This window comes from Pelobates fuscus, chromosome 10, assembly GCF_036172605.1.
Source record: "Pelobates fuscus isolate aPelFus1 chromosome 10, aPelFus1.pri, whole genome shotgun sequence".
NCBI classification, from domain to species: Eukaryota; Metazoa; Chordata; class Amphibia; order Anura; family Pelobatidae; genus Pelobates; species Pelobates fuscus.
In genome coordinates, this window is record NC_086326.1 from 53,643,032 (window position 1) to 53,655,710 (window position 12,679).

Genomic DNA, 12,679 nt, shown 5'->3' on the forward strand with positions numbered 1-12,679 from the left:
AAATGAGTAGGGTAAATAGATAGGAAACCTAACAACCTATATAATAAAAGGCAAGTGCATAAATAAAATAAAATAAACCCTTCTCTCCTAATAGATCATGGAACTGACCTTACTCATACACTCAAATTGAGTAAAAATTAATTTATTCATAAAAAAGAGAAACAGTAACTCTTGCATATAATAATATGTCTATAACGAATAACTAGAAAACAGCCATATAAAAAAAAATGGACCCATTGAAAAAGCCGCCGAAGCGGAGAAACGTGCCTGGAGAGGTCTGACTCCCACTGATATCAGCCATCACCTGGATTACAAAGAGGACTGTTATTTGACATATATTTTTTCAGCATTATGCATCTTTGCTGACTCGGGACGCTGAGCATTCAAATAAGGTCTGGACTATTTTTTTTTATATGGCTGTTTTCTAGTTATTCGTTATAGACATATTATTATTATATGCAAGAGTTACTGTTTCTCTTTTTTATATTTGTCTGCATTTTATGAATAAATTAATTTTTACTCAATTTGAGTGTATGAGTAAGGTCAGTTCCATGATCTATTAGGAGAGAAGGGTTTATTTTATTTTATTTATGCACTTGCCTTTTACAATATATATATATATATATATATTTTTTTTTTTTCATTTTTCTTTTATAGTTTTATTTTCATTTGCTTTGCTTTTTCAATAAAATAATTTTAATAGCTGCCCCAAATTTTAGTTCTAAAGTCCACATGCTACGATTTGTTGCAATATAACGTAACACGTGGACAAAAATGGCTGCAATAACCCTTTTTTTTTTTTTTACCTGTTTTAACGGCAGGTTACATTTCGACTGTCCACAGGTTCTTTTATTCTCTAAGTAAATATCCTATTACACGTGCGACCTAATAAAATGATATTCCATCACCATGCGCAGCGTGATAACTGGCATATTCAGCTCCTAGATTTCAATGTATCTGTTTTTAACTTTCATGGAACTTTTTTTCCCCCCACATAAATGGGCATACTGTTATATTATCATTGTTGGTTGGTTATATTGTTAGTTCGATATTTATAATATAATAAATCTGAAAAGAACACAGTGTACGAGTTGCCAGAAATGGAGTAGCTGATGAGACAGAAATTCCAGGAATAGGAATGAATAGAATGCCTAACAAAAACAATGTATCTGATGAAAGCCGTAAAAAGTCTTATATTCTAATACTATCTTTTTTTTTATGTCGGTTAAGTTATCTTTCTTTATTGCATAAATTACACTGAGTATTTTTAGTTTCTGACTAGTGGATGATTACTGTCTGCTAACAAAGAATTTATAGAGAAAATCTAAAGCATACGGCTGGTATTAATAGAACCTCTGACATTTTGGTGTTCTCACCTTGAACCCATTGAGTGCAACTTGACACAATGACTAAACTTTAAAGGTATCTTTTGAGATTTGAAATAGTGTAATCACGATTTTGCTTCCAAGTGTAGGAGTCTACGGATGACTCATAAGCAGTAATATTTTCTTTAACTGAAAGCCTAATGATCAATTAAATTTTTTAGACCAACACTGAGAAGAAACATAGTCAAACTCCAGACAAAGCTTAATTGCTTGACTATGGATTGTTCAGCGTTAGAATGTCTTATGTTACTTGTGCCATTCTAGATAGGAGTATAAAGTGATACAAAGACCTGGCATTCTGATAGACCAGATACTTGTTAACCAACTTGGATTTCTAGAAGGTGTTTTGATAGGGATAATGATGAGAAATTCTGGATTAAGAATGAATAGAACCTTTCCACTATTCCAGATTATTATTATTATTATTATTTTAGATTCAAGTACACTTCCAAAAATAAGGTGTTCAGAAAACGTGTTTTAAAGGAGCACCTCATCAGCATATCTGGTAGTTTTGCAGAAATCTCAAGAGTCTTCTCTTGGTAATGACCGAGATGAGCGCTGCTAGGGGAAATATAAGAACATCTTATCTTAAAAAAGCTTCATAAGCACAGCACTCTGAAGTGAATATGTTGCTTTGAATCTGTAGGCACTAACCCTCTAATCACTTCCAGTCTAGCAACCTACTGTATTGGATGTAAGTGTGGAATGTCTGCATTAGCAGCTGAAGGAGGGGGAAGTCTCTGGGCGCTGGAGAGAGACATGTTCCAAAATAGCGTAACAAGAAATGGGGAGTTGCGCCACTAAACCCATTGCACCATAACCACCACACTAGTTGGTATGGTGCTTGCAGTGTTCCTTAATGGCACAGCTGTAAAGAAGAATGTTATTTTGTTTAGTAGACTAAATATTATATGATTTGCCTTTTATTAGAGCCTTTTTCCTTCTAGCTCATTATACATCACATTTATTGTTAACTTTTTCGTCCTTTTAATTCTCTTGAAGTTCTGAATTTAGGTTAAAGGTATGCCAGTTTTGCCTTATAGTACTGTTCTCATATGGTGGAACTTATATTATTCTTGCCTCTTATAATATGCTCTTTTTTTTGTTTTGTTTTTGTCACAGTTGCTAAACCGAAGAAGACATGGAAAGGAAAGGCCCTGTTTATCCTCGGAGTACTGTTTGCCCTGGCAGTTATTGCTTTAATTATTACAGCCGTAGTACAGAATAAACCTCTCCCAGAGAATATTAAGGTAATGTACATCACATCACTATTAATGCTTATGGGTTAATAGAGTAAATGGGGAGTTGTTGGGAACTGACAAGGGAGTTGGTGAACTTTAAAGGGACACTATAGTCACCAAAACATCTTTAGCTTCACAAAGCAGTTCTTGTGTATAGACCATGTGCTTGCAGTCTCACTGCTCAATTCTCTGCCATTTAGGAGACAAATCACTTTGGTTATGCAACCCTAATCACACCTCCCTACATGTGACTTACCCAGCCTAATAAACACTTCCTTTAAAGAGTCACCTAATGTTTACACATCCTTTATTGCAAATTCTGTTAAATACAAATTTCTTATCTCCTGGTATTTTAATAGCTTGCTAGACACTGTAGGGTAGGCACCTCGTGCATGTAATTAAAGTTCAATTTACAGAGCAGGAGATAACTATTAAAGTAAGTTAACATCTGATTGAAAACAAAACCATTTTCTCTTTGTGCAGGCTGTGTTAGTCACAGCCAGAGGAGGTGTCGCTAGGGATGCATGAAGAGAAACAAAAGTGATTTAACTTCTAAATGACAGTGAATTGAGCAGTAAAACTTCATGATCTATACTCCAAAACTGCTTCATTAAGCTACAATAGCTTTGGTGACTATAGTGTCCCTTTAAGCCAAAACAGATGAGTTGGAATTATAACAGACTTGTTGAATTGTTCCGTTTAAGCTAATTTTGGCATTCCTGTAAATTTGAGTGTTGTAAGACACATTGTACAGTAAAGTTTTAAATATGTCAACACAGATTTAGACTTTTGAACCCATTTTAGAGACCCTGATCCATTTAGATTTTCTGATGGCTAATACGCAACACATTCATTGCTGTTATAGGACCGTTAGTGGCCATATTGTGGTGATAGCACGCCTTGGCACTAGTCCCCATGTAATATAAATCACATATTTTCCAGCATATTTATTTTGGTTCTGAACACAATTTGTTTAGACAGTTACTTGTTGTTCTTCCAAAAGATGAATGTATTTCTTCTGTGCCCTTCAGGCATACACTATTGGTGGTCCTATTCCTTCTGAAGTGCTTTTTAAGGAAATCATTTTTTTTTTAAAAAAAGGCTTTTGTGAAAGTAAAATTTTAAAACAGGAAAATCTGCTTTTCCCTGGATCTGCAGATGGTACAAAGTTATTCACTAAGCACCACATTTTAAAAAATATCAGAATAACCGCTAAAATGGCCAAGCTTGGACTCTATCTGAATTATATTTACATATTATAAGGGATGAAATATTTACATAAAAAGGTCTTTAGATTAGTTATAGAGAAAGAAATACACTTTTTTTTTTATTTTTTTTATTTTTTTTAATAAATCTTTGTTGTTTTGAGAATAATAAAATTAGCACATTATACACTTTGAAGATTGACATAAAATGAAATAACAAGACAGAATAAGTATATGTACATGAGTACATTCAGTGTCTCCTTTTCCAATGACATCTCCTCCCCTCATCCTGTCTCAGTCGGAGTCCCTCAAGGTTCAGTTCTTGGTTCCCTCTTTTGTTCTCTCTCTATACTGCCTCTTTTGACAAACTCATTAATTCTTTTGGATTCTGCTACCACCTGTACGCTGATGACACCGAGAATTATCTCACCTCCCCTGACCTCTCCCCTGCTGTCCTTCAATGTGTCAATAATTGCCTTTCTTTCATCTCTGACTGGATATCCTCCCACTTTCTGAAACTTAATCTCTCTAGAACTGAGCTCCTTGTCTTCCCTCCTCCTAATACTGATCCTCCTCTTTCGCTCTCCTTTCAAGTTAGTGGTACACCCATTAGCCCATCAAGCGCGCTGTCTTGGCATTATACTTGACTCTGGCCTCAACTTTGAGCCTCACATTTAGTCTTTCACCAAATCCTGTTGATTCCACCTTAAAAAAAAAAATGTGCTCGTATCAACCCTTTTCTTACGCAAGATACTACTAAGGAGCTTGTTCATGCTCTTGTAATCTCTTGCATGAAATATTATAACGCTCTCCTAATTGGTCTTCCCAGAAGCTGCATTGCCCCGCTACAGTCTGTAATAAATGCTGCTGCCAGACCGATTTTCCTCTCCAGTCGCTCCTCTCACAACCATCCCCTCTGTCAGTCCTTACATTGGCTTCCTGTATCATATAGGAGTTACATTGGCTTCCTGTTTCCTATAGGAGTTAATTAAAAGTACTAATCCACACCTACAAAGCACTGAATGACTGTAGCCCGTCCTATATCTCTTCACTGATCCATAAGTATGTCCCTTCTCGGTCTCTCCGCTCTGTCCATGACCTTCTCCTGGCTGCTGCTCGCACCCGTACGGCCAACTCATGCTTGCAGGACTTCTCGTGGGCGGCTCCCTTCCCTAGTATTCAATCGTTTAAAAAGTGCCTTAAAACCCATCTCTTCATGAAAGCTTCATGGCAGCACTCTCTCCTCCTGCCTCTGACCTTGCTTGATTGCTATCTCCTGCTCTACTGTGTTTTATACCCCACCTCCTCTAGACTGTAAACTCGTTTGACCAGGGTCCTTTTCATCATATTGTTGCTGTAAGTTTTTGTAATTGACTAATTTATTGTTAAATCTCCCACTCAAATAATATTGTAAAGCGCTATGGAATTTGTTGGCGCTAGATAAATGCCAATAATAAATAAAAATGAGCACATTCTGAGGAAAAGAAGGAGTAAAACATTAGTTGTCATTTTAGAGGGAACAGCACAGTTGTTTTTTTGAAAACTCTGATAACTAAGAGGGAAATAGAGCAATAACGTAGCTATGGTTCGTCAGAGAGGGAGACCCTCAGGAGACCCCCCCCCACATTTAGGCAAGAACTAAATGTCACACATGCAGATATGTAAATATAAGCCTGCTGCTCAATGGGAGATAAACTCAGATGCAGCTCTAGGGCTCCGTGTCAGAGAGAGAAATATACTGATGCCAGCTGTGTTTCCCGCCTTCCACCCAGCCATGCCGTGCAGGCCCCCAGGTACTCTTCTTGACTTGGTTCTCGGCGCAGCTGGGTTTCCACCGCTGCCCATAAGGACTCTGGTGGTTTATTCAAGCAATGTTGGGATGTAGAATATTTTCTGCATGGATCGGGGTAGCATGGGGCACCTGCCATTTTGAATGCGTCGGGTGCTAGTTGTTGTGGTTTTGCAGTGCGCCTTCAGCCAGGGAAGGTGTCTCCAGTGGTAGACCGAGACCACCCCCACTGGTCCAGGATGGGGGAGAAGGAACGGGACATCAAGCTCCCCGGGCCCAGAGTGGAGAAGTGCACTGCATGTGTATAGAACCCACTGTCTGCCAGAATAGGGATGTGAAGCAGTTTGCTGGTAATTTCATAATAAATTGATTTATTATTAGCACTTATAATAAACTTATAATTGCCACTAGCCAAGCATCACAAGTGGGAATTAGCCAGTAGTGTCTGTTCAGACTTCATGGTTGCATGTTTGATTCTTGGTAGAGTACAATGGCCTTTTCATCTACAGAAAAAGGAATAATATTAAATAATAGAAACATTGATTTATGAACTGAAAATTTGTCGTTCACTATTCTTAAACTCATGCTCTGAATTAGAGTGTTGTATTTATTTCCGTACAAACTCAATTTACCGGCCATCGTTTATATGTGTGAAACCGTTTTAACCATTTTTGTGCTATAGAATACGTGGGTTTTTTTTCCAGCAATTTATATCCTTTGTAAAATTATGCCAAAGCTGCTTTTTTTTGTCCCATATCTACTACTTGTGATTTTTATTTTAATGCAAATCTCAATATTAAATATCATTCTTGGCGTCCCCCATATTAATGCAGCATATATTTGTTAAAACTTTTTTTTTTTTTTTTTTGCACCTGCTCCCCCACACTACAGCAATAATATCAACATGCTGTTGTGGACCTAGTTATCATTAAATGACTCATCAAATGCCTGCAATGTTCAAGAACATAATTTATGCGGAAGGACACGCTCCGTAATATCTCTTTCTCTTCCCTTTGCGTTTCTTCGCTATTAATTTAGCCATTACACATGAAAGGAACATCATTAGTGTCAAGTGCAACCCATCATTTAGAGTCTGGGAGGGATTCCAAGTCTAACTAAACTGAGGAGTGTGTAAAATAATATATATTATAACAAAATTAGACTACAGTGGAACTCGTGAGGAGAGCTCTCAGAATAATTGTATGTATTTTACCAACTACGTCCTGAAAATCTCAATCAGTACAGCACTATTACAATGTTATAGGTTTAACGGTGAAAAGGGAAAGTTCCACATTAACTATTGTTAGGGATATGGCTTGATTGGAGAGGCAGATCTTTTCTGAAGTTTATTAATGTTGGGAGTGGGAGCCAGAAGTTGGATTCCATACACGCTCATGAATGTGCAAGATATTGATTCGGAAAACTGTGTTGTAGTGGTTATGGTGCCAAGAGTGCATTGGTGAGGCCCCCCCCCCTCCAATTGTAAGAAGTAAAAAGAAATTTAGAACAGTTTGACTTCCATCCAGGTGTTCACTTGGCATAGATAACCGCCAACACTACCTGCTTCCCTTAGTTCTCTGCGTTAATTGACTGTGAACTTCAGCAGTCACGCTCGGCAGCGCTGGATTATTTTAAAGGAATAGTATTAGCACCATAAGCACTAAAACCGTTTACAGTGTTTACACTGTACTGGATGTGGAAGCACAGCCAATACAGTGTATTGTAGTAGTTATGGTACTTCAAGTGTTCCATTAATATTTACTAAGCACCACAATGTAGAGAATTGTATAATTTAGGCAATATAGCAGTTTTGTTCGTATTCTTCAAACCACCTATGGTCACAACTTGGCAGATTTAGATGGAATTTTTCAACTCCGTTTTCAGGTTACTGCAGTTTGGCGATTAGCGGATAAATCCTGTGGTTTCAGTCTCTCCATTCTTATTATTATATATTATTCGGTAGGCTTATTCTAGCCTTGGTGATGCCACATCTGCTTCACCATGATCTAAAAGGAGACTGGCTATCCTCAGCAGGATCCTGCCTTGTAGTTTGTTTGACTTGCGTTGATACACCTCTCCCCATATCACTTCTGCAAGGGATGTTCTTACGAATTATACTTACTATTTAAATCTACATTAGTTGTAAATTCTAGCTGTAGTCTGGTCATTGTACTGAATAGATAAGTGTTTAATAAGCGTTTCAAATCGTAGCTTGGCTGGGAATCCATTTGGTCATGAAAGGGTCCTGCTGGTTATTCTATAGAAAGCTTTAAAAAAACTGGGCCATCCACCCTTAGTCTGTGTGGTGGACTATACTTCCGAGGGCAAAGTATTATCGGAAATATAGTGTTACATCATGACCTTTCTGCTATTGAAGATTATATACATTTTTAAATGTAGGTCAATCCCACTAACGGAGCCTCCGTGAGAAATCCAGTATTTACCCCTGTTTGTTTATTTTTTTCAGTATGGCATTGTGTTAGATGCTGGCTCCTCGCACACAAGTCTGTATATATATAACTGGCCGGCGGAGAAAGAAAATGATACAGGCGTTGTAAAGCAAGTTGAAGAATGTAAAGTTGAAGGTCAGTACAAGATAGTATGCATTTTATACCTCTCCGACCCCAACTGCTTTATTTAATCTAATCTCTTATCTTTATAGATCTTTCTACCTTGTTTGGCATGCCATGTTTCATGGCAACTGTTGCTGGGAGCAATTGCACCGGAGTTAGCAGTAGCTGGTTTTGGTGGGTGGAGGGTTATTTTGAATCTCTATTATCTGTTCATGTACATTGATAAAGAGTCAGGAGTCCTGAAATGTATGTCTTGGTCATGCTCTTCATTAAACCGTGGGGTTTTCAAAGTGAGCATCTACGAGAAGCATTCGCCACATGTAGTGTTTTCATGAAGGCCTTAAAAACACGAAGGATACAATGAGGATGAGCCTTTAGTTGCTCTCTGACATCAACTAAAGATTTGCATTTGGCCATTTTTTTCTGAGAATCAACAGTGTTTTACATTGTCTGAGATAATGATTAGTGTCTATGCACCAAAACCACTTTGTTAAGCTGTACTAGTTTTGGTGCCTGCTGCCCTTCACTCTGAGCTTGTGAGGTAAGGCAGGAGATGTGGGTAGAGGGAGCGGATATGTAAGCAATAATGCCAGTTCCGGGCTGCTTAAGTCATGTGCACCGGGTTGCTACTAGCTCCAGGTGCAAAGCTGAATAAATCTCTGAATTTAAAAAAAAAAAAAAAATGTTTAAAGCAAAAAACGCTGCACACACAGATTCCAACATCCATGACAGCTTGCAAAAGTAGAAGTTGTTGTGGTGATTGGAGTCACACGTTAAGTAACTGCAATGCCCTATGTTCATGCTTAATGTAAAATTTCATTTTGACGATATATATATTGTTTTTTTGGGGGTGAAATTTCAGTTTAGGGAACATTTATCAGATCTGTGTATGTTATCGTTCACAATGTTTATTTTACTTAATCTTTCCATCTCCGAATCTGTATACAAATTGTCCAATGATTAATCATCTACATTCCAAAGGTTTGAGCATTGTAAAATTTCTATTGCCAGAAAAAGCTGGACAGGTGAACAGTACGCCCCAATTTGGCATCTCAAGATGGTTTAACTGGAAAATGAACAGAATCATAAATTATATTTATCATTCTCCGACATGTTTAGATATTGCATTCCTCAAATGTTTAGCCAATTTTAATATAATCTGTTTATAATTTGTTTAGCACCAATTCATTCCCCAGTGCAGGATATATTGAGTTATATATAAGCGTTTAAACACGAAGTCACCAGAACTACAGCTTAATGTAGTTGTTCTGGTGAGTATAATAGCTCCCTTCATGCATTTTCATGCAAACACTGCCTTTTCAGAGAAAAGGCCGTGTTTACATTGCCCCTAGGGACACCTCCAAGTGGCCACTCCTCAGATGGCCCTATGGCAAAGCATTGGATTGGCTTAAAATCTGCAATGCTGATGTCACCAAGGGGGTGGGCCAGTGCCAGCGGACCTGTGTGGCGCTTGAAATAAGGTGAATTTGAATTCCTTTTAAGAGGGCCTAGGGGGGGCAAGCCACCTATATGGTGGGTTTAGCACTATAGGGCCAGGAATACATGTTTGGTAAGACTACCTGCTTGCCGCCATCCCCCCTCAGTCAGTCCTCCCACACGCATTCCTCAGAGCCCGCCCACATTCACAGCCAGCCAACCTGCAGATCCAGCCTCCAGCCCACCCCTATTACACGGAGCACGCCTGCACGGCCTCAGCGCCGGGAGGAAGTTATTGCAGTTCCTTCACTTCCTCCCGGCGCACAGAGAGCTGCACGAGGTTCGAAAGACAGGAGGAGGGGGAGTCTGGAACAGCAGCAGCCTACTCCCATCAGCCGCAACCAGCCCCACTAACCTAATGTCATCTGTAGCACAGTCCCACTGGACCCCAGGGATCGCAAAAGGTAGGAAACAGGAGGGTGGCTAAAAATATGTATTTTGTGTGTATGTCTATAAGTGTATATCTATGAATCTTTGTGTGTATCAAATAAATACTTTGTAAGAGAGTGTCTGTCATCCAGTGTCTGTATGTGTCAGCGTCTGTGTATGTCTGTTTAGGTCACTAGCCCCCTCTGATCACATGGTAATGTTGTTCTTACTGACGTTTATTCCAACGCCACGCGTTACTGACCTTTTTTCCGACACCATGCCGGTCTCGCAGCAGCTGGCCTGCCTCCATAGTTGAGACTATCAATTACAACCAGCATCTCCTCATAGAGTTGCAATAATTAAATACATCTCTATGGGAAATGTTGAGCTCCTCCATGCAGAGCTTGGAGATGCTGAATGCAGATAGGAGACAATTTAATGGCCGTTTGAGTGACTGCCAGTAGAGGTGTTACTAGGCAGCAATGTAAAAATGTTCTCTGAAAAGGTAGAGTTTACATTGAAAAGCCTGCAGGGACAATCTATAGTACTAGTTCTGGTAACTATAGTGTCCCTTTAAGAATTGTATTTATATTGTTGAAAACATACTGGCTCCTAGCTTTGTTTTAGCTGGCTCCTAGATTGCAAGCAAATTTGTCAAACCCTGGGTGAGAAATAATATTGTGCATAAAGGCTATCACTGGAACTGAAATCTTTTAAATAAATTTACTTTGAGTCCTCTCTTCGATTCTCCATGTGGGGAGTATTGCCACCACTGACTGTGTGGCACAAAGCTAATCCATCATTCTAGAACGTGCGGCTCATTTACACACAAAGAAACTATATCTAGACTCCAGGACGTACTTGAAAACTGACGACGAAGCAAATGTGCACTGGCTGGTTTGTTATCTTACTTCTCGAAGCATATGCATTTTTTCCCTTTTGTATAAAAGGTCTGTTCTACACAAAAATATAATATATAGAGTAATCAGCAGAATTAATTTGTTGGTGTCCATAGTGATTGCTCCATAATGACTCTCAGAATTTGCCTAGCCTAAAACTTTGCAATTCACTGATGAACTACCAACAATTCATAATTTAGGGGAAAACGCTGGCAGACGAGGGCCTGGCTGCTCCTATAATTCCCAGGGAAAAAAAATTAAAATCAGTTAAGGTTTCATTTGTGTTTTATTCAAATGGAACTCTGCAGAAATGATACTTTCACATTATTAGATATTTAAGTGTTTTCTAAAACTTGGGTTGTGAGTGCATTACTCCTGAGATAATGAACCTTTACAGATCGTTCTTTAACTATATTTGGAGAAGATTTCTTTCAAAACTCGAGTTGCAGGTCTGAATCATCCTTTTTTTTTTTTTTTCTCCTTACAAGGGAATGGTATATCTAGCTATTACAAAGAACCAGGCAAAGCTGGCCCTTCTCTCGAGGCTTGCGTGAACAGAGCCCAGCAAGTAATTCCGGAGAACAAGCACAAGGAAACACCAATTTATTTAGGTGCCACAGCTGGAATGCGGTTGCTCAGGTATGGAGCTAAAAATAAAGACTTCACAAAATACAATGTTGCTACTAAAGGGAATGTACCGTTAACACACGCACTTACTCCCGGGGGACCTTCAACTTGCCTTTCATCACATTGTGAAATAAAAAATAGCTAAATCTACTGTACTAGAATAATAAAGTTTATAGTTTCAGGAATAAAAACCACGTGTTCCTGAAACTATAGTTGTAAAAGTGCTGTTTAGGTGTCTGTCCCCACTTGCCTACCTTTGAAAAGGTAATTTACTTACCTTATTTCCAGCCCTGTGCCGATCTTGTTACGGCTGGCTCTGCGTCTTTAGATCATCAAATTTGCTGAACATTAAGCTGCAGTTGTTCTGGTGACTATAGTGTAACAATGTATACCAAGTTATTATGTGTATGGATTTAAAATATTTCAGTGAAGCGTTTGAATGGCAAAAGTGCTGATTTTAGTACAGTTTGCCACTACAGTTTGGTTTGCGTTTATTAGGCCCCGCAAGCTTGCCCTTGCTAGTAAGGTAAGGTTAGGGTGGGGGTTGTGGTAGGATTAGGGTAATGTAAAGAGGAGTTAAGGATTAGATTATTGGATATTTAGGGTTTACCTGCCTTAAAGACGCTGTGAACCCTATTATTCTCCCTACAGGGTTGTACAGCTGTGCTATGTATTGTTAATGCATTTGTTCTGTCAGTGTACCAGTGCTGTAAAGAGTCTTATTATAAACAGTGTTATAATGACATTCTTTTTTTCACTGTAGAAACATTACAGCTTTATAATGAATGGAGACCCGATGACACACAAATCTAGCCATACATTAAATTTGCAATGATTGAACAGAAAAATACATTTAAAAAAAATATATATATATTAAAAAGAAAGCGGAGTAATATATATATAGTTAACAATAATAAAAATAAACAAGGCAGAATACTGCCACACATCACATAAACAACAGTATTATTATCGATGTAGGTTCATACACTGTCAGGTTTCTTCACAAAAGTGAGAATTGCCAGAATTCAATGGGAAATTCAAAGTTTAGCCCAAAATAGGTCAATTTAAAACACTAATTAAATACTCTTTTAGTT

At 38.4% G+C, this 12,679-nt stretch overlaps 1 protein-coding gene across 2 annotated transcripts in view; it reads left to right on the top strand.

Moving 5' to 3' along the window:
• ENTPD1 (ectonucleoside triphosphate diphosphohydrolase 1) overlaps positions 1-12,679 on the top strand; it is a 108,055-nt gene that overhangs the window by 66,207 nt on the left and 29,169 nt on the right. For both annotated transcript variants that reach the window (XM_063435169.1, XM_063435170.1), the window contains 3 exons: positions 2,508-2,635; positions 8,088-8,205; positions 11,447-11,597. In XM_063435169.1, the coding sequence (XP_063291239.1) occupies positions 2,508-2,635; positions 8,088-8,205; positions 11,447-11,597 (397 nt within the window). The remainder of the gene's footprint in view (positions 1-2,507; positions 2,636-8,087; positions 8,206-11,446; positions 11,598-12,679) is intronic.